The 24,182-nt window shown below is 37.3% G+C and overlaps 2 protein-coding genes across 2 annotated transcripts in view; both read left to right on the top strand.

Annotated features, from left to right (window-relative positions):
- The window catches only part of LOC130147211 (translation initiation factor IF-2-like), an 82,735-nt gene extending 61,722 nt beyond the window's left edge, over positions 1-21,013 (top strand). The window contains exon 4 of the mRNA XM_056334035.1: positions 20,644-21,013. Within this exon, the coding sequence (XP_056190010.1) occupies positions 20,644-20,652 (9 nt within the window). The 3' untranslated portion in view covers positions 20,653-21,013. The remainder of the gene's footprint in view (positions 1-20,643) is intronic.
- THSD7A (thrombospondin type 1 domain containing 7A) overlaps positions 20,936-24,182 on the top strand; it is a 206,866-nt gene continuing 203,619 nt past the window's right edge. Inside the window, exon 1 of the mRNA XM_056335125.1 lies at positions 20,936-21,170. Within this exon, the coding sequence (XP_056191100.1) occupies positions 21,011-21,170 (160 nt within the window). The 5' untranslated portion in view covers positions 20,936-21,010. The remainder of the gene's footprint in view (positions 21,171-24,182) is intronic.

Raw genomic sequence — 24,182 nt, forward strand, 5'->3', positions numbered from 1 at the left:
TCAAAGTGATTGCCAACATGCCCAGACTACATGAGACATAGTTCTTTTCACTTTTGTTGTTGCTTGATAAACTAGTTAACTTCTATAAGCACTTTTTTGTTTTCTTTTTCAATTTTGATGTAACTTGGGTATTGACATTTGGTGAATTTATATTTTTTAATGAAAATATTGAGATCTTCTATGTTTTGAAGTGTTAATGCCATGTATATGCAATATATTAAAATATTAGAGCTTTGGTGACTTAGTGAAAATAAGCACTGGGGTGCTGATGACTGCCAGGAGCACTGTGTTTTTACATCAGCTGGGATGTAGGTTTCTATATCTTTTAGGACTGGTAGTCAACAAACTTTGAATTTAAGAGAAATTGTAAAAATGCATGGAGGAACATCCTAAAATGGTTTTCTCATTTAGTCTTGGAACAAGGAAAGGAATAATTTTCTTCCTTATAGTCATATCAAAGTATTGAAGTGTCTTTGTCCTTTCTGATTTTGTGGAGTATGTAATTGTTGATGGAAGTTCAAAATGTAGAACTGAAGCAGTTGAGAGAATATTTATTCATTAAAAGCACAAGACATAACATTGATAAACTGGTTAGGATGTAAATGTCTTAACACATGATGATTCCACCCGTGCAGAGTCCTTTTTAATATTTTCTGGGCACTGGTAATTGTAAAATGTGCATGCTAGGCAGTGAAACAGAGAACTTTTAAATTCGAGGATAACAATTTCTGTTGTTTTGCACTCTTGCTGAATACAGTAAAAGAATGTAAACCCCAAGTGACCAGGCATGAATTGAATCGGTTGGGTTACCTCTGTGTCTTTGAAGTACTCATTTTAACACCCTGAGCTACTTTCTGTGTGAGATGCAATCTTTGATTTAACATTTTAGATGTGTTTTACTGTTTTGACAGAGAGTAAAGGAAACTTCTTCAGTGCAATGTCATGGTATGTTTTAAATAGTGCCTCCTGATCCATGGAAAGCCTGTGGAAGTTCCGTTTTGTAAACTAACGTGTTGATAGTGCTTATTGTTACTGAATCAGCTCATGCTTGTATTCAGAACAGTTAACTGGGGGGGAAAAAAGTGTTTTTCATTTTGTTTTTTTTTGTTTGTTTGGGGTTTTTTTGTAATTAAGTTGCTGAAACACTGTGTTATAATGCAATTTCTTGGTTATTCCAGTCCCAGTTCTATACAGTTTCTGTTGGAATTTGCAAACTCAGACACTTATTCTAGACTTTGCAGGAGTGCTGTACATACTGAAAATGCATGTACACGCACAGAGCTTGATTTTGGACTAGATTTGCATTCCAAAAATATAGAGTCATAGAATAGTTTGAGTTGGAAGGGACCTTAAAGATCACCTAGTTCCAATGCCCCTGCCATGGGCAGGGACAGTGTTGCACCATTGCTTCCATTTAATCTCCCATTACAAATGAATAGCCATCTTGCCAGTAAAAGAAATGTGTCATATCAGTACTTTGGCATGAATTTCCATCCTATCTGCAGCAGGAAGTTTGAGGGAGGCTAAGTGTTTGATAGAGTGAAGCCAGAGCTGCCAAGTGTTTTGTGCTTCCTGGGACATGACTGCACCTGGCAGCTCCAGGGCACCCAGCTGAGCTCACCCGTGTTCAGCTGGGCTGCGGGAATGGGCTGCGGGAATGGCCTACAGCCACATTCTCTCACTGCTGGGAATATTCTGTCTTGGTGGAGAGATCTGCTGCTGGTGCAGTACTGGCCTCAGGTGTTCACCAAAGCATGCTGTCTGGTGGTGTCATATGCCTCATCACCCTCAGACGCTGAGACATGTCCTAAAAACCATCAAAAGCCACTTGCTTCCTCCCAGATGCCTCCCTTAGTGGCCGGGCCACCACAGCTCCCACCGTGCCACTGCCCTTCCTCACAAATCATCATCTGAAAGCTGTGCTTTTAAGAACTGTATTTATAAACAGACATGTAAACTCATTAAATATGCGTAAGATAACTCTTCAGGTTTTCTTAAATAGCTGGGATTGGTAATTAATTGAGAAGAGTGGGCTGAAGGCCAAGCAGAGATGGAAAATATGTTTCTGCAAGGATTTAACTCAAAACTTTTAACTTAAAAACTCAAGGAAGTGTAAACAAACAAATGAAAAAAATTCCGTAGAAAATCAGAGCTGCCTGAGTTGGATTGCGGCCAGGGTGACATAACCCTTTGCTGCCCCAATGGCATAGGTAAGGTAAAAAGTTGTCATTAGCTGGAGAGTACTGTAGCGGCATATGTGTAAGTATTGTGAAGTTCTGCTTCATAAAACCAGGTGCATCTACTCTGTATATTCAACCCTGTGTTAATGTAATAGCAAATGGGTAGCAGAAGGTAGAAGCTACAGAAGTACTAGAGTAATCCATCCCGCACATCAGGCTGACCGATCTCAGAGGTCTTATCTCGGTGTGGCCAGAACTGCTCTGCTTATTTATAAAGGGGCATACATGCCTCTGTGGCTCCACTATTGAAGAAATGTACGGTCAGCTCTAATGAAAAGTATTCGTCTTACAACTTACACAGATTGACCGAATACTACTCATAACAGCACTTTGTGTCAGAATATGAAAATACTGTTTGTTTCTGCTGAAACTAATTGTATTCCAGATGTTTTATATACATTCCAAGCATTATACTTTTGTGTACTGATAATAGTTGTTTGACAACATATTTTGCAGATAAATACATAGGAAACCTTGCTTCTCTTTCCCTGTAGTGTATCACAGATGGATTAAATGGGGCTGTAACTCCCCTGGGTTTTTAAAAATGCACTGCCTTAGTTCAGATGCTCTGGCTGCATCATTGCCTCGCTACTAAAACTGTCTGGCTCAGTCTGGCATACTGGATGCAAAGCCCTGCTAGATTAAACTGATAGCTTTCCTTAAAATCTCTTTATGGATTGTTAATCACCAAAACAGAGACTATTACATATTGCAAATATTTACTGGACTGCAAGTGCTGTCTTGCCTGGATAATCTGGTAGATTTGAAAGGCAATGGTGAGCAGCTATTCTGAATTAAGAACGAGGTAAGTTGTAGTAACTGTAATAAGAGTTTTGACTTACCTAATTAAAAGGCTTGTCTTTCAACTTGGCAGAAATCTCCCTCCCTGGAGTTGCCGTGAAGATTTCAGGATTTTCTCTTAAAATGATGATTTTTAAATGACAGGAAAGATGATTGAAATGAAAGCTTTGTCTAGAAATACCTTGTATGTGTTGAGTTTCCTTTTTTATGTATGGCGTATGTTGGAACACAGAATACAGTTGGAATTCATGAAAAGCTGTCTGCTTGTACATTCACCTTCCTTCCTCTTTTTTTTTTTTTTTTTTCCAACAAAGTGATATATATATATGGATCTGTCAAATCTGTTTTATGGACTCTGCCCACTCCATACCCGTGTGCGCACCCCCCCCCCCCCTTTTTTTTTAACAGAGTTCTTTTTTTCAGCCCTTAATTGTAGTTTGGTGTTTTGTTACTTACATAAATTGATGTAATAATATTTATGTAACCTCTCTTTTAATTCAGTTGAGTAGCTTGTTTCCTGCCAAAGGATTTGTTTTGAACACTTGCGTCTTACCCTCTCGTCACCCAATGATAAATATACAAAGGAAGTTAATGTGCTAATCTTGTTGGAAAGCATATTTAGCAGGAAATGGTGGCTATATTTAAAGCAGGAAAGGAAAGTGTTAATTGTAACAGGATGTTGGTCAACATAATTACCATACAGAATTAACTTATCGTATAAACTAAATTATTATCAAGGAGGCATCTAAATAGAAGAAAAGCAAATTGTGACATAGAGTAAGGTATGTGTTCTGCTACTATAACTCACAGATTGTATGAATGTATTGTGATACTTTGATAGTGTCTCAATGCTCATGTTCACCAAAATGCCTTGAAACTTCCCTTCTTTTAGAAAGTTTGGCATGCACAAAAAACACTTATGTTTGTATTTTTGAAATTATTTAATTTAGCTAAAGTTTTTTCTGTGTTCAAAATTCTGTAGCACAGCCACAGAAGGCCCAGTGGATAGTGATCTAATAGGTAGAGATGAGGAAGACAGCAGCTGAGGGATGCTGGCAAGCTGAGGGTAGTTCTAATTTCAACCATATGGTTAAGTGCTCTTGACTCAAAGGTATTCTTTAACCCCATGTGAAGGGAGAACTTTTACAACTTATCTCCTCTGTGCTCTTTCAAAGTATGAAAAATTCTGTCTGACTTAATGAATTTTGAAACATTTTAATTTCCTCAGTTTTCATCACATGTTTATTAGACTTCCATTATGGCTATGGTAGCAATTTGAAATCAAGCACAAAGTAAAGATATTTTATGAAGCTATCATTAATATAAAAATTGTGGTAAAGCAGTATCTCCTAGTCAAAGTCCAACATCTCCAATACACTGCATGTTTAGTTGTCATCTGACAGAGAGTTGCAGGATTGCTGATGCACCAACATATTTCCAGGCATCCTCCCACTGCCCTTAGATGGGGGTCCTGTGCAACACACTGCAATCTTGCCTGGTGCTGAGGCCCCTTCAGCTCATTCATCATCCTACAAGCCAAGGTAGCCCAGCATCCTCAGAACTGGGCTGTCATTTTTCTGCACTGTTCAATGGACTGGTTAAAACTTACCATTGCAAACTTATTTTTGTGGCTTTTTAATCTTGGATAGCACAAGCATAGGCCTTGCACTTTTCCTGTGCTGATTTCCTGATTCAGAGTCTGTGCCAGCTCCTACTAACATTGTCAATGGGGCTATTCCAGTAATTGTTTTGGTTGGAGAGCATAGGAGTCGTCCTCAATTAAGCTCATTTTCAGCAGATGAACCATTTATTTGCTGGTGTTCTAATTGTTTTTTGTATACATGACCTGCAGTTATGGTGTCATTACAATATGGGCATGAAACGTCGAGATTACAAAATTACTTTGATCTTTGCGAAATAAGTAAAAGGCAGTGTAACAGTGGCAGACATACTCCTAGAAATTTGAGCTTCAAGTTTTCTGTGACTACCCATCTCTCCTACTTTGCATTTGTAGCTGGAGAGCTATGTGTTTAATGAACTATCAGTCTAACCAGCTACATGTGTTGAAGGTCTGGAAGCAATTTCCTTTTCAAACCTTTTTCTTTTTTTAACCTTTGGTAATGGACTATGAGTTAGATATAGTTGCATGAATAGCTAAAGGACTTGTAAATGTAATCTTCAGTAATATTTAGTGTTGGTTATTCTATTACCACTGTGGCCAAAGTGGATGAAAGTGAGAAACTGGGAAGTCTTGTGCCTGTGGAACAAGGGAGCTCTTGAGGATTTGTGAGAATAGAGCTCATTATTTGGTTGTCTTCATGGGTGAAGATTCAGAGGCTAATTCAGAGGTTAGATTACAACTAACCCTGGAAGACCCTGTTTGAAGTGGGAGGCATTCAACAAAGAGGTTGAATTTACCTCAAAAACGTGCTTTTTAATGTAGTGAAACTATATTCTGCCACTTTCAAATTAAAGGCATGTCTGGAATGTGTATTTTATGAAACTCAAAGGGGTTTTATCCAATTACTTCAACATATTATTTTATACTTTAATTTTATGAATAGTGATTTAAATATGTTTCCTTACAGTTTTAACATCATAGAATTTTATGGTAATGAGAGGATCAGTAAGTGTTTCTTAGGTACAAGTTGTAATTCCAGTACTGTACTTCACATATTTTAGTTTGCTCCAGTATGAATTTATGTGTATATTAATCTTTGAGCTATTTCTTCCAAAACGATTTACTTCCTGACTGCACCTGCCCTTAAAATATCGGATATGTCATTTCTCATTCAAAATCTGGTAGTATTCTATGTATTTGGAAGCTTTAGCATAGTGTTTGGCTTTCTTTTTTAAATAAAAAAGAGCAACACAGTGATTGCTTTCCAATACTGCAGAAAAAAGTGTAATATGTGAGTCTTCTTTTAAACATTATCCCAGCCATATTTGCTGAAATCTGTTGTTGCTTATTGTTACAGTAATGTAAGTCTAATGCATGTTTAGGAGGAAGACAATAAGGGCCTCTTCTGCATCTTCTCTGAGAAGAAAATTTGCTCTGAAGTGTTGAGCCTATTATTGTTACTGTTTACTGAACTAGACAGTAATCAGCATTATTGCTAGTTCCATTACGCTAGTTCTTATTAAGTTCACATACATTTTCATAAATTCTAAGACGTGACTTGTTCACTATCAATAGTATCACTGAATTAGAAGAAATAATAATAGATCATAGTTGCAAGTATGAATTGTGTGGTCCAAACCAATTGTCAGTATTGTTACACTCATTTTGATTAAAAAAAAATGAAGTGTATTTTTACAGAAGTTTATCGTTAAGCAAATATCACTATTTGGAACAAAAAAGACAAAAATAAAGTAACAGTACACTGTGGGAAATGTGACATTAAACTTCAGTTACTTTCATGTAACATTTTAACCCTAGGTTGGGGATTATATTAGCCCCATTAATATTAAAGGCTTTATCATACATCAGTCAGCCACTTGTAATGTTGCCTCTTTTAGGTAACTACAAAACCAAATACCTTTCTATTTTATCTTTCCCTCTTTTTTACTGTTAGTTAATTGTTTCAAATATGGAAAAAACACAGTTTTAGAAGGGTAGGAGAGTGGTACATTGGACCAAACCTGGTGAGTGGGAAAGCGAACAATGGAGGCATGTTTTCATTAGATTAGAAATATTATTCTTTGGAACTCAAGGTGCAAATTGTGCTGTGCCATAATGTTCTTTTCAAACACACAAGATAAAATTTGCATATCTAAATTGGATCAGCTTGAATGGGTTTCCCTGCTGTCTCATCCCCTCAGCTGCAATCTTTCTGAAATGGCCTGCAGGTGGATCCAAATAGTAATTTTTAAGCCTATTTTTAAGAGCATCTTTAAAATAAATATTTTTCTTTTAGTCTTAAATTGATTTCTTGCAGAGAACATCAGCAAAAATTCCTCTATGCCTCATCTGAATATAATCTACATGATAATTGGAGGTTTAAATTTAATTCTGTTTACACTGACTTTAAGGATAACAATTTCAACTGGCTCAATAAAATCACAATTGTTTCATAGTGTGAAAATAGTATTAGTTTTTATTAGGTTTTCTTTCCTTTTTTTTTTATAATGAAACATCTCAGAAGTATGTGTAATATCTTTATGATAAATATGACAAGTTTTGCCACCCAGAGCGAGTCGGGGAAAGACCCTGCAAACAATCTTGTTCTAAATTTCTGGAGTTTTATTCTTTTATTTTCTTTTTTTTTTTCTTTCTTTTTTTTTTTTTTTTGTTAAAGGAAAGCTCACTGATACTATACTAAGGGGAGTATTTCTACAGTGTCTTTCCGTAGATATACTTTGATGTATGTAGCAAAAGTGTAGCACGGTTTTAAGGTATAACGGCTTCTGTACGTGACTCAAGGCAACAAGGAATGGATGACCTCAAGCATATGCCGGTTCATCCATCGTTTACTGGCTATGCATGGATTTCAACAGCGCAAAATTTCCCTGCCAGAACAAGGAGCATGCGGTGGAGGAAGTTCTCGGGCTCTGCGTAACCCACACGCAGCGGCAAGAGAGCGTGCGACACCGAGGGGGCTGGGCCGGCCCCTGTCCAAGGTGCTGGGGCGACAGCGGGTGTCAGCGCCCTGGGCCGTGCCGACCCGCTGCGGGGGCTGGCCGGGCCGCCGGGGCCGCGGGCTTCCCTAGCGCACCGCGTATAGCAGGGCTCTGTTCTGGGGGGGGGGCTGGGGTTTGGTTTGCTTCTGGGTTCTGGGTGTTGGTTGAGGTGTTTTCTTTTTCATTTCCTATTTTTTTTTCTTTTTTTTCTTCTGATTATTATTAGTTTGGTAGGTTGGTTTTTTTGTTTGGTGGTTGGTGGTTCTTTTTGTTTGTTTGTTTGTTTGTTTTTTAACTTCCCATCTAGTATATGTAGAATGTTAGGAAAAAGTGAAATTTGGTTTCGTAGCTTTATGTAGGGATGGGTAAAACTCAATAATAGCAACTACTTATCAGCTTACCTGCTGGCCTTAACTCAGACTGGTGTTTCTGTTCCTTTGCCTAGAAGATTTGAAGGCTCCATTCGGTTCTATATATAGTTCTGATTTATGTATTGATGGAGTTTGTTTCTCTTGTTCTTGCCAAAGCAATTTGAATTTCTATGAGAATAAGCCAGAATTACTAATGTATCCCACAATGACGATACATATCAGAAAACAAAACTGTTCCTAATTAGTATTTCTGGATGCAATATTAACATTGCATGCTTTTTTTGAAGATCACAGTAACTGTCATCTTCCATCTCGGTGAGATTCAAGGTGGTTGACCTAGAGTCCGATGACTATATCTAACCCTTGGAGCCTAATCTTTGCTGTTGCCACAGTAAAAGATTTATAATACTACTTTTGCAAAACCACCTTAAATATCATTGGGGGGTAAGGAATAAGAGAGATCTATTCTACTGGCTGTTCTTTGACTGCAAGATTGGTTCTTTTTCTTTAGGCTTTTAGGGAATACAGTAAGGTCTAAATGTTATTTTTATGATGTGAACATAAAATGCCAGCGTTTCTGCCTGTGTTGTGATGGGGAGGGGGGAGTTGAACATTAGGCAATGTGGTGCTGCTGCACTCAGTTTATTAGTGAACCGAGCAAGGAAGGACGGGCTGTGTCAGGGAGAGCTCCTCGCACATGCAGACACACACAAAACACATAAACATCTTGAAAGTTAACTGACATGTGCCCCGGCGAGCACTGCAGTGGTTTGGCACAGCTGAGCCAGGGCAGGGGCAGAATGCAGCACTCGCTCTGACCAGTCACAGTGTCGGGCTTTGGGCAACAGACTGGTGACAGCCCACACCGCTGCCATCTCGGGCACTCTGCAAGGTGTCGGACCTCTGTGCAACCAGTGTTCCCCCACTGTGTGTACGTGTGTGTTAGCCAGGCAGCCACAGACTGCCGGTCTGATCAGCCCACGATGGTATCAAGGTGCACTTTTACAAATGTTTCAGGTGTTCTTCTCCTGTCACTTGTTAATCCATGGCCTGTATTGATGTTCATAATATTTTAACGTAATTGCACATTTTCAGAGGTCATGTTATGGACACTATGTTGTAATTCTAAAAATAAATGAGTAGAATAATTTTGTGTGAGAGTGTAACTGTTGGGCTTCGTTTATACGATACCTACATATGTTGAGATATGTTTACCAAACTGTAGGTGGGGTGTTTGTCCTTTTATGGGAAGTCTTAGGCAGAAAATAATTACTTTAATAATTTTTAATGAAATTCCATGCTATTGCCTTTCTGGTTAACCCTTAGTCTTTTAAGCTGCATTTACTGCTTATAATAATGCCCAAGTGTTTCAGTATAGCAGACATCACACTTGTGCCAAGTGTCCTTTCTCATCCTCTTTTAGATCTGTTGAAAGTATTTACCATCAGATAGAACATGGTTTATTAGTTCATTAGGGAAATAAGGGTAGAGAAAAGTTAATTAAACATGAAATAGTTGCTTTTCTGTAAGACAAGAAATACCTTGAAAATTTACAAATACTCTTTGTTAAAAAGCATTTGTGTTCTTTGCAAAGAAATCATTTGTTCTGCCATAGTGAAGCTAATTATTCTCAACATACACTAGCTATGTCAAATTGCAAAATGAACATCAGATTTTGTGTGTTGTAGGAATTAAAATGCCATCAGTTGAGTTAATGAAGAGCATACGACAAATATGATCTCATTTTTGCAGTGCAGTTAAAGTGAAAGCCATTTAAAGAACTGTTGCAAAAATCATAATTTAAGGGGGAAAACAAGCAATAAAGCAAATGTTTACTGTCTATTTTAATTACTTTGTGCTTAGAGGTATGCATTAGGTTTATTTATTGTTTGATTTCAAATTCTTTCTTCTAATGGTTTAAGAATACAGTGGCTAATGATCCATTCTGAAATCAAATGAATACAGTCTTCTGTATTCCATTATATGAAGCCAAAAAAACCCTCATTTGAGATTATTTCATTATGGTATCATCTGAAGATCACTACTTGAATTTGCAGGTTAACATAATGTGAAAGAGAGTATGAAACACAGAAGAGAAAGTTCTTGCACTTTTTTTTTCAAATGAGGAAAAAAAAGACACTGGGTTTCTGATTTATGTTCTGAAGATGTGAATGCAATGAAAATGACATTCCCCTATTCATATTTTAATTATTTTTCTTTTGTAGAATTTCTTACAAAGATAACACTACCAGAAATCTTTTCTGTAACAGATTAAAACTTTCTTTAAACTTTCCTAATGCTTGGTGAAAATAAGTTCTGTCCTGACCGAAGACAATAGCAATTTTTCTTTTGCATATATGTAAGAGAAATAGGAAGATTTGTTTTCCTCCTTTCCTCTAAAGATGCAAGATACGTTGTTCTTCCCTTTGTCAAAACTCTGTATACACCTAGGAAACCTAGGACATGAAGTCAGAAGTCTTGACTCTTAACAGAGGCTAGGAACCGTCAGTGTACTTCACCAGTCCTTTCAGAAGTGAAAATTAAATCTTGGGAGCTTAGAAGAAACCCTGCCTAACTGCCTATACCCAAAACAAGACATTTTTTAATTAAAAATCATTGTAGTCAAATACCTCAATATAGTTAAGTTTTATTATAATTATTATTATTATTTTAAAATATCCTGATTCACAATATTGGCAAGCAAGCAAGCATTTTGTTGGCTGCCAGTCAGCCGGTTATGGGCAGAGAGAGGGGGTTTGGTGTAGGCATATGCTCATTTTAAGGGTTTGACCTAATGGAGTTCTCTGAATCCTACAGTGTAGTACTTTGCTATGTCAACCCTGTAACTTTATAGGAGAATAATTTATTGAATTGTACTCGAGCCTGAGTGAGGTGCAGTGTACCCTGCTATTTAGCAAGTTTCAGTATTTAAGATGTATTCAAAGACCATATAACATTAATATTTTTCCTTTAGATAAGTGCATGTACTAAATAAGATATGGGCAAACTCCTACATATGTTATAATTAAGACTGTATATCTGTAGGAAGAAGGAAGAACTGAAATGATCTGGAGTTTAATGTGCAATTATCCTCCAAGGTCTCCAAAGCAAGTTGGTTTTGATCATTTTCTAGTAGTTTTGAGAGGAGGCAGAATATATTTTTTTCTTCATCTTTCTGTAAAATTCTGAATTAATTGGTTTTGTAGTTGATATAAAAACAACTTTTGGAAACATTGAAAATATCTCCTAGCGTCAATATGTGCGATGGAGACATTAACGTTGGAGCATATGTAGAAGTATCTGCAGGCAATGGGTGGAGTTTGGCCTACTGGTGAGGGTATTTTAGCCACATATTACAAAAATTGCCGTTTTCCTTTCACTATGAGGAGTATCTCAGAAGGATAAGCTTTTGCTTTGGTGCCAAAACAACAGCCAGACAAAGATAGGTGTATTGTATCTGTACTTATATAGAGGTGCTAAGAGAATTTGAGTAAATCGTGTTGATATTTTGTTTGTAAAAGTGATAAAGTCAATATGTATATTGAAAAAGCATTAAGATGAAAGAATCAAGAATTTTTTCTTTATCCTATTGTTATATGTAGGAAACAAGTTCTTATGTAAAATTTTACTTCTGCTTTATGCATGACCTACCTTCCCCCCGCCCCCGGTAGAACGTAGAACATTTGTCTCTTTACCTGAATCCAGGTTGTTATTTTACCTGAACTCAGTGCCATTCAAACATTTCTATTGTGGTTTCAAAGTCATGTTTTTTTTTTTTTTTTTTTTTTTTTTTTTTTTTTTTTTTTTTCAAGGCTGCCCACCCCACTTAATGGGTGTAGATTGAATTTCCCTGTCCCAGGGAAGTCAGACTCCATTCATCTAGCTGGATGGTAACAACTGAGCTCAATGTTGATGTAGAGACCACTGCTCTGCAAGCTTCCACACTATTTCAGTAATAGTGCAGTCACTGAGAAAACTCCTTTTGCTTTTGAACTCCTCCATACTATTCTTCCTTCAGCGAACAGTATATCAAAGTAAGTTGTCATATATTCTACAGAGAGTATATAGATGCAGTTGTCAGTTATTTAGACCAAGGTTAGTTTTAAGTCTCATGGGAAAAACCTGTGGAAGTAACAGAGCTGCCACTAGCAGTTAATTGGAAAGCTTTTTCTCTCATTTTCAGATACACTAATATAATAGTGATTGGAGAAAACTGGCAGTAATGTCTTTTGTCACCATAGGGAAGAACAATAGTGCCAATTTAATGAATTTTTTTCCTGTCCTGAAAGTGTCACATCACCTTAAGCTTGGTTTGATCCCCCTAGTGAAGCTCTAATTTTAATGCTAATGCTGATAATTTAGAGAAGATTTTTCAGCAGCACACAGAATATGTGAAGTGCATTGTGATCTGTTTGCAGAAAATCCAATTATATGTGGTTGTGATGTCATTTATCTCAGTGCATAGATTTGGTTATTTGCTTTTTGCCACAGAAATATTGGTACAGGAGTAGAGGACTGGATGGTGCCGCAACAGCAGAGGAAGAAAAGTCAGCACTTAAGAAAATGGGAGGTTTGTTAATACAAATCAGCATGGAACTAATTGTCCTTGTGGTTTGAAATGATATCATGTTTCCATTAATATGAGATTAGAATTAATTAATTTTGTTGCCTGCCTTATTTAGATTTAGGTTTTACATTGTGGTTTGCTACAGAGTTGACTTCAATGACAGTGACCTATAATTTTCAACAGGAAGATTGGTCAGTAGGAACACATTTCCCTTCCACTCCCCAGTTAAAGCAGGTACCGTATAATGAAAGTATAACAGATGGAACACGCTTGTGAATCTTTCATATAAAATTAGACGGTGAAGGATTTATTTTCAGATATTCTTTTCTGTGCTGTACCTTTTATTACAACCTAAAATTCTGCAAGATATGAGTATTAATGATATAATATAGTGCTGTCTTAGGGCTTGGTTAGTTAGCAAATCACAGTTGAACCTTGATCATTAATTTAATATAGTTTAAATCTCACTTTATCTTACCTCATATCAGGATGGTGTGAGATCCATTAATCTGTTTCCTGAAGTTATACTCTTCTTCTTTATTCATCTGTTGAAGTCAGCACAAAACACACAGCTGTACTTTTGGCCAGGTAGGCTAGAACTCTTAACAAATCATTAAAAGCTGTTTTCAGCTTTATTGTGTTTGTCACAACTACTGAGCCTATTGGTTTCTGGAAACCATTAAATGTATTGGTTAAGTTAAAAAAAACACATTTGAAACAACAACTCACTAAAAGCAGCCTTGTTTAATTTTCTTATTAATTTGTATTACTTAACTAATTTGAGAATTGATAACAGAACGAGTGATTTATGGCTTGAAAAAGAAGACCAACATTTCCTTCTTGAGAATGGAAATTGGCTTGTCAGACATTTAGATGAAGAATGATCAATCAATAGGATTTTAATAAGGAGAAGGTTTAAAATTGACTGAAGGTGGCTTTTGTTTAAGGTGATTTGGTTTGTGCAAATTACTAAGCTCTCCCTGGAGAGGATTTTCAAAGGCAATAATGGGCACTGATTTTCTTTATTTATTCCATTCTCTTTCTGTTTCCCTTGCCAGGGATTTCAGTACTTACCCCTTCATTGTGTCTTTGAAACCTACCTGCCCGCTTTTCAGGTCCTGTAAATTATTCTACTTATTTGCATTTAAAACTATCAGTTTTAACTGCTGTTTTTCTGCAGTGAGCATCTTGTCTGGATTCCTTTTGGTTTCCTGTCAGAAAATCTAGTATAATGGGCTTGGTGATAGAAAACTGGTTCTACGGGCACCTGATCACCTGGGTTGGTTTTCTCCATTAGTGAAGTTTGTATTGGACTTCCTGAAAGTCAGATAACTAAAGTTAGATTAAAAAAGCTCCGTTCTTTGTGCAGTCTTAATCACATAGGTAGATCCATGCCAAATGTGTTAGAAGAGTAAACGGTAAATAGCACACCCACACCAATTCTGTTTGTCACTACTTCCTCACAGTATTTTTTTTCCCTCCACTTAGGTTTCTTTTCCTGATTTCAGTCTGTTGTCTTAGCTTTTCCTATCACTTAATCTTTCCCAGGCTTTCTAGTCTAGTGACTTAGAGACCAGATTTATGTTCCAGTCTCACTTTTGTACCCAATCTTAGTTTTTTTCCCCCCTCAGCACTCCGTAAGCAAGTGCATACTGGCAGCACAATTCCAGAAAAGGTTCTAATTGTGTGCAGACTTCTTCTTGGAGATTATGATAAGAGCACATTGATTGCTCCAAACACAAGAAAAGTTGAAGTTTCTTCCCCAAAACAGACATTACCAAAAGCTTTTCAGTGAAAAGTTCACCACTTTCCTCACACACATTTTTTTTCCCCTTTTTTATTAACACAGAAAAGTAATGATTGTCTCTCTTCTTCATTGAAATGACAGGGACCACAATGGACATAGGTTTTGTGTGTTTTTCTCTTTCTTTTTTTTGTCTTTATCTGTGAAGTTATTATGAACCTGCAAATTTTGCAGTTTTAAGAAAATGAGAAGTGTAATTGAGAGAGTCAGGGTAGATGCAGACCTCGCTACAAACCCTAACCCTAATTAGTATTTTGCTTGTGAATTTTGTGTGTGATTAGAATTATCCTGTGCGTATAGTCTCTGCAACAGAAATTTCAAATAGAAGGACTTACTCCATCAGCTTCTGAATATGTGAACATACTGAACATATCTGAGCAAGCTGGTGTATTAACACTGTTGGCTTTCCAATGAAAAACGCATACTGTTTTTTCCTGCTATACAGCAAGTTCCACCAGAGGCTACTAAACAGATCTCTAAATAGATAAGGAAATGTTAAGAGCTTGAATTCTCAATAGGGATGAGAATTCCTGATAGGGAACTATCATGGACACTTGCAGCCAGTGCTGATCTTTGGAAAGGTTCTGCTTCATGCAGTCAGCTTTGAAGCCAGTCAGTGTAATCTGTGCAGAAAGGACAATGTTCCTTGAGAGAGCCTGAAGCCAGAAGGTAGATTTAGCTGATTTGATCTGACCTTCTGCAGTTCTTGGGCCATTACGTTTCACAAAGGTATTGATCTATTTAGCCCAGTAGCCTTTCCTTGGTTAAAATGTGTCTCCAAGTCAAAACTAACATTTTTCTTGAAGACAGGCAAAGATGGTAAATACACTCTTTCACTGGGTAGTTTGATCTCGGTTGAGGCTAGGTGACCTCCTTGATAAATTCATTGACATCTTACTTGAATTCCTTTAGCTTTACCTTCCAGCAGGCAGTTTGATGTACTTCCTGGTCACACCTTTACCATGTTCTTCCTACAAAGAATAGTTTCCGTGAATGTTCCATGCTGAGAGTATTGATTGTTGCCTGCCAAAGGGATCTAAAAAAAATGCAGTAGCCGGGTGTTAAAGCAAACTGAGAGAACTACTGAAATACAGCAGTAGAGATTTAAAAAAAAAAATACCTTTTTTTGCAACTGAAAAGAGCCACCCTTTACCAATGAAAGAATGGCTAGGAAAACTTCTAGGTTTAGCCTAGATTAAAAAAGAAAACAACCAAACACACACTCACTGATCAAACAAACAGATGATACATCTGTCCACGAATTCCTAACTTACCACAATAAAAACAAAGCTTTTGTAAAGTCAGAACTAGATGAGATCCAGGTGTTTGCTGCTTGTACATTCATACAAGTAGAATCTTCATTCATTTTTTGAAAATAACTTTTTCTTGCTGCAAAGATTTTTGAAGTAATTGAGAAACAGTGAAGAGTTTAACTGTATGTTATTAACATATTCTAGTGATTTTGTATGTGTAATGCTTTCTTAGCTCTGCACAACTCACATAAATAACTCTTGAAGTTCCTGATTTGTCCTCCAAATCTATTTTCCCCCCAAATGATACAAATTTAACAAACAGGAGTTGTGACACTTCTAGAGTTTGCTCAGTTACTCCGGTAAAAGCGAAAATAACTGTACTAATTGTATGAAAGAGGCAGAAATTTGCTGGGGTTTTTTGTTTGTTTTTGTGTGTGGTTTTTTTTTTTTTATAATTACAACTTTGAAAAGAGAATATGGCATAATATCACTCCTTGAAAGGATGAAATCAAGGTTTCTTACCTGCTATGAAAGAGTAAGAGAAATCCATAAATAGCATAGCAAGACATGGTCGAGTGTGACACCTAGAGGCCATATGTTTAGTTTCCCTAAAGAATAACTTTTCAGCTGCATGTTTTGCATGGCACATTTAATTTTGGACTTAAGGAATGGAACTACCAGATTTCAAGAGATGGAGTATATTGCAACACATGATTCTATTTTTTCCCCACAATGTTCACATTTAGGATATTTCTTGTGACTTCCCTGACTAGGCTCACCAGTATTGATATAGAGAAAAATAACAGACCGTTACTGAGTGTGGGAGCCCTACACAGCTTATTCCATCCTGAATTTCTCAAAATCTGGTACAATTCATGCAGGTCTCATCTCAAGAGAATCCTTATGATATACCTGCATCTGTAGTAAAATATCTGCAGGAAAGTCAGGCTTTCACGAAATGTAGAGCTAGAACCTTTTGTGGCCCATGAGTTTATGTTGGTGAATGAAGAAAAAAACCAGCTTTTTTTGAGTTATGTGAGTTGTTAAGATCATGGATTTTGCAAAACAAATGTATGTTTAAGTGAACATACAACACCTTCATAACTTTTCGAACAGTCACGGGTGTGCAGCCGTAGCACCACAACCCATACAGGCAGTATCCCAAAATGGTGACTGCACCAGCTTAGTATGTTACAAATCCAGAGTGTTTTTCAGAAATGTGTGGTACTGTATTATCCAGTGGGTATTGGCTGTAATAAAATTATAACTCTAGAGCTCTTCTCAGGGAGATAGTTGACTCATTTGTCTTTGGCAGCATTTGTCATTTTCCTACCTAAGTGAAGGGAAAAAGTCTTGGAGATGAATCAAAATGAGCAGAGTTCAGATGAGGATCGTACATTTTTCATTTTTTAGAATTTGGGTGATTTTTGTGGTATTCTAGTACTCATGCAGCATAGATGGTTTAGTGGGGTACAGCTGTAGAGTTTGTAAAACTTCTTCTATAGATCTAAAAGAGTGGCCTGAAACTTCTCTAAAGATTTCTGGCCTAGCCAGAGTCTGTGAAATTGAAAGTGGACAAAAGTGATGCTGGACAAACTTCTTCATTAAGTATTGTTGATTCTAGAAACAGATGTGCTGTGCATGTGTTGTATTCTCTGCACGCTCTTTGACTTTACTATATGTAGAAATGCAACATTTTCAGGATGGAAGATAGTATCATCCTGAAGGATAATATGATCCTGAAGAAAATTGGTGGCATTTCCTAAACAGAGAAGGATGCTAGCATGGGACTGCCTGTTGGCAGAGGAATATCAGCAGGATGATTCTGTTTGGCAGGCAGCTTTTCATGACCAGCAGCTAAGAAATTTGTATCTTGTTCACATTTCTCTTTCCAGTAAATAAAAGGTATTGCGTGCTTGTTTTGTCATCTTCTAACTGTTTAGTGCTGGGAAACATGAATAAAGTAATTCCAGTATTTCATGGCTAATTCTACCTCATTTTCATAAAGGTTAGTCATACTTTTCCCTGGAAAACAAAAAGATGCTAACTTGTCAATCACTTGTGTGAGCAGTTTACAGACTCCACAGAGCTGCGTGCCTCAAATAAATAATTGTATCTGAATAAAATCTAATGAGACTCACACGTTAGTGCTCCAAGCTACAGCACTGACACTATTATGTTAGTGATACGGATACTAATGCTGATTGTAGTTTGTTTCTGCGCTTTGTCTAGGGGTTTCTTCTCAGTAGTACTTCACCGTTTCCTTGGGAATGTCTAAGCCAAGAATGACTGATCAATCTTGATCGCTAGGTATGCCTTAGAAGATGGGTTGGCAGCCTGGGCTGGAAGGAGTGGTCACACTAGTAACTGGGAGGGAGGTCCTGCATTCACTGTAGCAAATGGAGAGTGTTGGATGCGCTGGGGTGGGAGAGGCTGCCAGCAGCTCTCTGAGTAAGGCACAATGATAGCAGCTGAAGCCTGCAGTCAGGATACATTGCCTCTTGCATCGAAAGTCTAACTCCTGCAGTTAGATTGGTGTGGGGCTGTCTGTCTGCAAGCATCAGCCTACTCTTTGGCCTGTGGTTTCACTGGTCTGTCCTTGCCCTGGTTAATAGAAGATGTGTCTGTGTACTGCAGAAGTGATCTGGTGTTTGCCAGAAACAGCTCTTCAGGAATCCTTATTTTTTTTCCAGACACATAAATATATTTGCATTATAAATATTCCCTCCATTCTCTCTCTGTGTTGTATTTCTGAACAGTTTTAGAAGCATCATGGCTTCTTACCAAAAGAAAAAAAAGGTGAAATTATTCTTTTGTGATTCATTGATTTTTGACAGAAAAATGGTTCAACTGTAAAAAGTAGTGTGAAATTATTTTATTTTAATCTCTATTTTAGTGGTTTTAAAAGTATGTGGTCCTATCGTTGCATAAATACAAGAAAATACTTGAGTGTTTGTGTATGTGTGCTCATCCTCTCCCATGATACTGCTTTGTTCTGCTGTCAAAAACCACTTTGATTCATTGTGCCAACTACATGGATGATCTGTTCCCTGATGGTGTTTCTGGATGATCTAAGTCACGTACAAAATATTTTCTGAGGCTTTCTTTATACATTCATAAAAATTCTAGGTAGAATCCATTGTATTTAATAACACTGAAAAGGATGCCTTTTCCCTCAGTCTCCCTATAAATTTGACTTTTCCCCTGATGCATAGCTTCAGCTGAAAAGCCAATATCTTTACTCTTAATTTTTCAAAGGAATGTATAACTTGCATAGTTAAAATAAAATATATGCAAGTCAGTAAAGCTATTGCCACAGATTTCCTAATGATCGTAAGATTTTTTTGAGCTCTTGAATTCTTAATCTTATTTTTCATAAATTACAGAGCTGGCATTATTTTTGTTAGGTCAAACGTTCTGAAGTTCTACTCCATAGAATGTAAAATAAGGTGCATGTGACTAACAACCCCAAATTTACTTGTTAAATTAGTATAATTCTATAAACTCAGTGACCATTTTTATTTAAAATAATATTCTGTCCAGTTCAACAAAGCAAAGGCTTGAAGGGGTTTCCATGCATTCTAAAGTGAATACAGCATGATGTAGCAGAAGTGAATAAAATGTATTTCCAGAAGTGCTTAGTTCTGCATCAGGATGCTATAAATTTGTTAAGATCATGGCTTTCTATGTATCCCTTATCAACCTATAATCTCCTGATTGTTGCCTGTTTTTCAACAGCTGAGGAACAGTAATCCACACTTGCTTATCTCTCTTAATCACAGCCTCACCGTGCTAGAGCTCCCTGAGCCTTTAATTCCCTCTTAGAGGCGTAACAGAGTGGAAAGTAAACAAAGACGAATTTGCAACCTTCAACATTGCTAATTTGCTCTGATGTCAGAATATTTAAACAGGCAAGGACTTGGGAATTATTTGATCAAGGCTGATTTTAATCTAATGCATGTGAAAAGGCTGAGTCTAGGAAGGTTGTGCAAAATGACAGGCGTCCCAAGAGAGGTTGACTGAAGGTTTCTTTAAACAACAATAGCTCCATCATTTTCAAACTATGGGTCCTGTATTCTTACTGTGTAATTTTTGTAGCTGTTTGCATTTTTAATGAAACTTTTTGAATATGATAGCAGTTTTCTTGAAAATTCCTCTTTTGCTTCCCAGTTTATAGGTGTCCGAAACCTGATCTTTAGGCTTGTTACTGCATCTGTTCACTGGGTAGTGGGTGGGAGAGATAAAGGTCCCTGTTTAAAAAGCTTTGTCTCCACTGTTTTTTTTATCATCATGACAGCCTAATGTGTCCTGAATACTTTCATATGTAAAATTCAGTGTATGTTTTAAAAATGATTGATAACTTGATCCTCGAATTATTTTAAATTACACAGTTGACATTTATGCATATATATATGTGTACACACTTGCTGGATAGGAAAGGATGTTATCTTGCATTATATATTACATGCACACTTAATCTAGCATGGAGGTGGTGTGCTTACACATACACACACGCTATCATATACATATATTCATCTGTCCTCACAGCAGATAGCTATATCTTATTACTGAAACAGATTTGATAAATATACAAGGCAAGTTAGTGTGTGTGGGTTCTTTTACCTTTTTTTTTTTTTTTTTTCATTTTCTTCCATTTCCCTTCATAAGATCCTGATTGTCTATTTAATGCATGTGTAATCACTTCTTTTTGGTTGTTTGTAAATGGTTAATGCAGTGTACATCTTATTATCAGGACAAATGTCTGATGCTCTTTTAAGTAATTTATATTGCTCTGTTTGTATGACTTGCATTTCTGAAGCATGTGTGATGATGATGATTTCTTCTTAGTATATATCATTTCGGATATTCCAGGGAGAGAGTATCTGGGAAGCCAGCCTTTTGCAGTCAGTCTCGGTGCTGAGATTACAGCATGGGCTATTTGTGCTACTCCTCATCTCTGTTTCTCTCTGTCTCTCACTCTCTCCAGCTGGTGTAAATGACTGCTGCTGCCTCCCAGAGCAAGATAACCTGCTCAGTCAGCTGGAGCCCCCTGCGGACAGCTGTCTCGCTTTTAGCTGATGGAAAACTGCTACTAACAGCTGAATGGAAGAGCGTGGAGCAGCAACCATACTAGCAGCAGTAGCCGCCGCCGCTGCAGCAGCAAGAGCAAGCGAGGACTCTATTGTTCCCTGGTGTTAAACAGTTTTTCCTTCTCAACTGCCATGCATGATAGCAGCAGAGAGGTTTCTAGTCCCCTTCTCCCTGTAAAGAAATTCTGAAAAGGGAAATACTATTTGAAGAAGGTTTTGTGGTCGTGCTGCGGGTTTTGGAGGTGGCAGCAGGCTGCTGGAGGCATGGGGTTGAGCGAGAGGAGCGCTGCTTTCTGCCGTGGTCCAGGGGTTTCTGGCGTGCCAGCCCGGTGCGTGGGAGTTCTTGTGCTTCTGCTGCTGGGAATCTGGGACGCTCGCGCACAAAGTGAATTTCAAACTTCATCGGTGTATTTGTGGAAGACCGGTAAGTAAAGATGCTATGTTAATACGACAGCAGCCTATTTATTTTTTGTTGTAAGTAATAACCTTTTTGTGTACGTGGGGAAAGTTAAATCTAAACTACTAATGTTTACTTGCAGGTTTTATAGGGGAAAAAAAAAATTGGGTCATTTTCCAGGATTCCACCAGCCAAGCAAATACGGCAATTTAAAAAATCCATGTTTGTGACTCTGTGGCACTGTTACTGTGATCTCTTATGTATTTTCTGTGTCTTGTGAGATTTTTGATTTTGTTTAGTAGCTCTGTGTTGGATGTAAATAGCAAAGGTCAGGACATTAGTGCCTGTCCACAATGGGAAGGAACATTTGTTACAATTGGAGTCAGCAACGTTAGCAGTCCTCTAAAAATATTGACTTTTTACAAAGAAAGATGTAATTCATGTCTAATCTTTGTGCTCTGTGCTGACATGTAATATATTCAGTGTGGTAATTGATGGGGAGTTGGGTTTGTTAAATTTAGGTTTGTTGCACGGTATATAGGACGTGTGAAAGCTAATGATGGATTAGGTGAAATAATCCAAGTGATGCCAGATCTCATAACCGAATAGCCAAAGGCAAATAGGCTATGTGGTTTCACCACCACACTAGATAGATAATTTCCTCTACTTTGATACTATTGAGTTACATGTCTGTTTTAAAGATTGCATAGTCATAACAGTGTTTCAACCTTTACTTTGCATTAAACATCAGTGGGGAATTTTCCTGTGTCTATTAATATATTACATTAATTCAGAACTTTAGTAGTGATGAATATGTGCATTTTAGTTGTTTAATACAGTTTTAGTTTGCATTTAAGTAGAGTCAACGTCTCCTTTAGGAAATTTAAAAATTTCAAGCCAGTAAATATTTCATGTTGGCTTTGGCAGTTGGCTTTCTTCCCTGTATGTTGCCAGAATAAAACACTGCAAAAAGTAGTAGTTTTTGTATAAAACCTGCTTTTCCATTAAAGAATAACATAGTAGTAAGAGAGAATACAAATTAATCATTTGTCTGAAAAACAACTTGGACAAGACAGTCTCTTTCCTGGATGGAGGGCCCCAGCCTTCTGCCACAGAAGCAGATCAATTTACAATTACAGTGATATCCTGAATTTTTTAAGAGGCTCCATCTATCCGGCAGCTCAGGGAGGAGATTAAAAGGAAATTCATTTAAACAAGAAGACAAGCTTTCCAATAGCACTAGAAAGAGAAATCTGAAGAAAGGAAAATCCTTTGCAACTTTCACTTCCAACTGAAAGATGGGTCACACAGTGACAGTGACCTTTATTTATTTTTTTTTCTTTTGAACCATTGACAAATTCAAAACATTGTTTTCAGTTCCATTACTGGTTTGCAAATGTTCAACACACACTTAAAAAGAGATAAAATGCATGTACAGGTTTATGTAAAAGCACAGAAATAATATAGCATTTCATACAACCTTTTACATTTACCCAAATTTGCTGGGAATCAGTAGAATAAACTTTCCAGTATTTTATTATGTCTCCATTTAACAATTTAATAGGCTGTGTTTTAAAATGTTAAAATAGTAACATAGGTTGAGAGTATTAACAACTCAATTAATAGTTATGACATGCACTGTCAATTCGATATGGACTGAACTCCGCTTACTTAGCATATAGTGCACGTGCTCTGAAGTCATGTCAGTTAGACCAGCAAGAAGGAAACTGGGTTGGCTTTTGTTTTGTCCCCCTTTTCTCCCTTTCTGGAAAAGACAGCTCTTAAGAAACTTGTGTTTAGAACAGGTATGACCTAATTGTGTTGCTTGATGAAAAGCTAGTTCTTCCCTTCAGCTTTTTTTCTGTGACCTGTCTCCTCTGTTTTGCCTGCAATAAGGAATAGGATAAGCATATTCACTGTACAGTTTTTAATGTAATAACATCAGTGATTTGATGATGACATGACGAAAAACAAGTCAGAGTGGCTCTTTTCAAACAGTGAACGGCAAGATGCAGTGAGTAAGGCAGTGTATCTGTGTTTGGCTTCTAATGAAATCTTCACACCCTTTATTTTAGTAGTTTATTGAGTGGTGTTGCTGTTTCTCCCCTGCTTTTTGTGGTAGGTTCTAGAAAGTGAACTAGGAGAATCACTGGTCAGTGATCTGAAGGAATATCTAGTACAAGGAGTATAAAGTTCAGCTAAAGTACCAGAGGGAATAATACAACTGAACAACTAAGTGGTGAGCTCACCCAGCTCAGATGGTATTTTGCTTTTCCTTCTGTGAGGGAAATGGGTCAGGGGAATGCATGGCTAGGATTGTCTAGAAAACCAGCTTGTTCATATGCCTTTTGGGACCTGTTATGTCCATTTTTTGAGAAACATGCTATTTTTGTATTGAATTTAGTCTGGCATCAGCTTTTGTAAGTGCTATTCATGAATTGCATGTGTCTGGGTTTTATTTCTAAAGATTTTTGAAATAATGTCTTGATGTATGCTACACCACATCTCCTACACTGGTTTACTGCAATGTGTTTTCTTAAGGGTGCCCTTGACAATAATCTGCAGGGGTTATGAGGTCTGAGTTGAGGCATTCTTTCTCCTATAAGGTAACAATAGAGGTATCTAGTACAGTTTCCTTTTTTTGTTTGTTTTGTGTTTTGTTTTGTTAGGGGTTGGTATTTTGTGGAGTTTAGAATTTTGTTGTTTTGGGAGGTGGGGCCGGAGCATTCTTTTAATTCAAATTCCAACTGTTTACTTCCAACCTATGAAAACTTCTCAGGGGTCATGACTTTTCCTGTATATTACCATCCTCCTATCCACTACCATAAAAATCCGAGGTGTTTGTAATACTCGGGTTCATCATTTTGGGGTTTAATTATTTTTGATTCAGCATGGCTAATGTTGTGAATAACCTGCTTGGGGCAGGGAGATTGAACTAAGTGGTCTCCAGAGGTCCCTTCTAATCTCCACCATCTTGTGATACGGATGCCATCACTAAGTCATTCCTACTTCTCCAACTGAAACTGCTTTGAAGTCTTG

This window comes from Falco biarmicus, chromosome 4 (assembly GCF_023638135.1).
Source record: "Falco biarmicus isolate bFalBia1 chromosome 4, bFalBia1.pri, whole genome shotgun sequence".
NCBI classification, from domain to species: domain Eukaryota; kingdom Metazoa; phylum Chordata; class Aves; order Falconiformes; family Falconidae; genus Falco; species Falco biarmicus.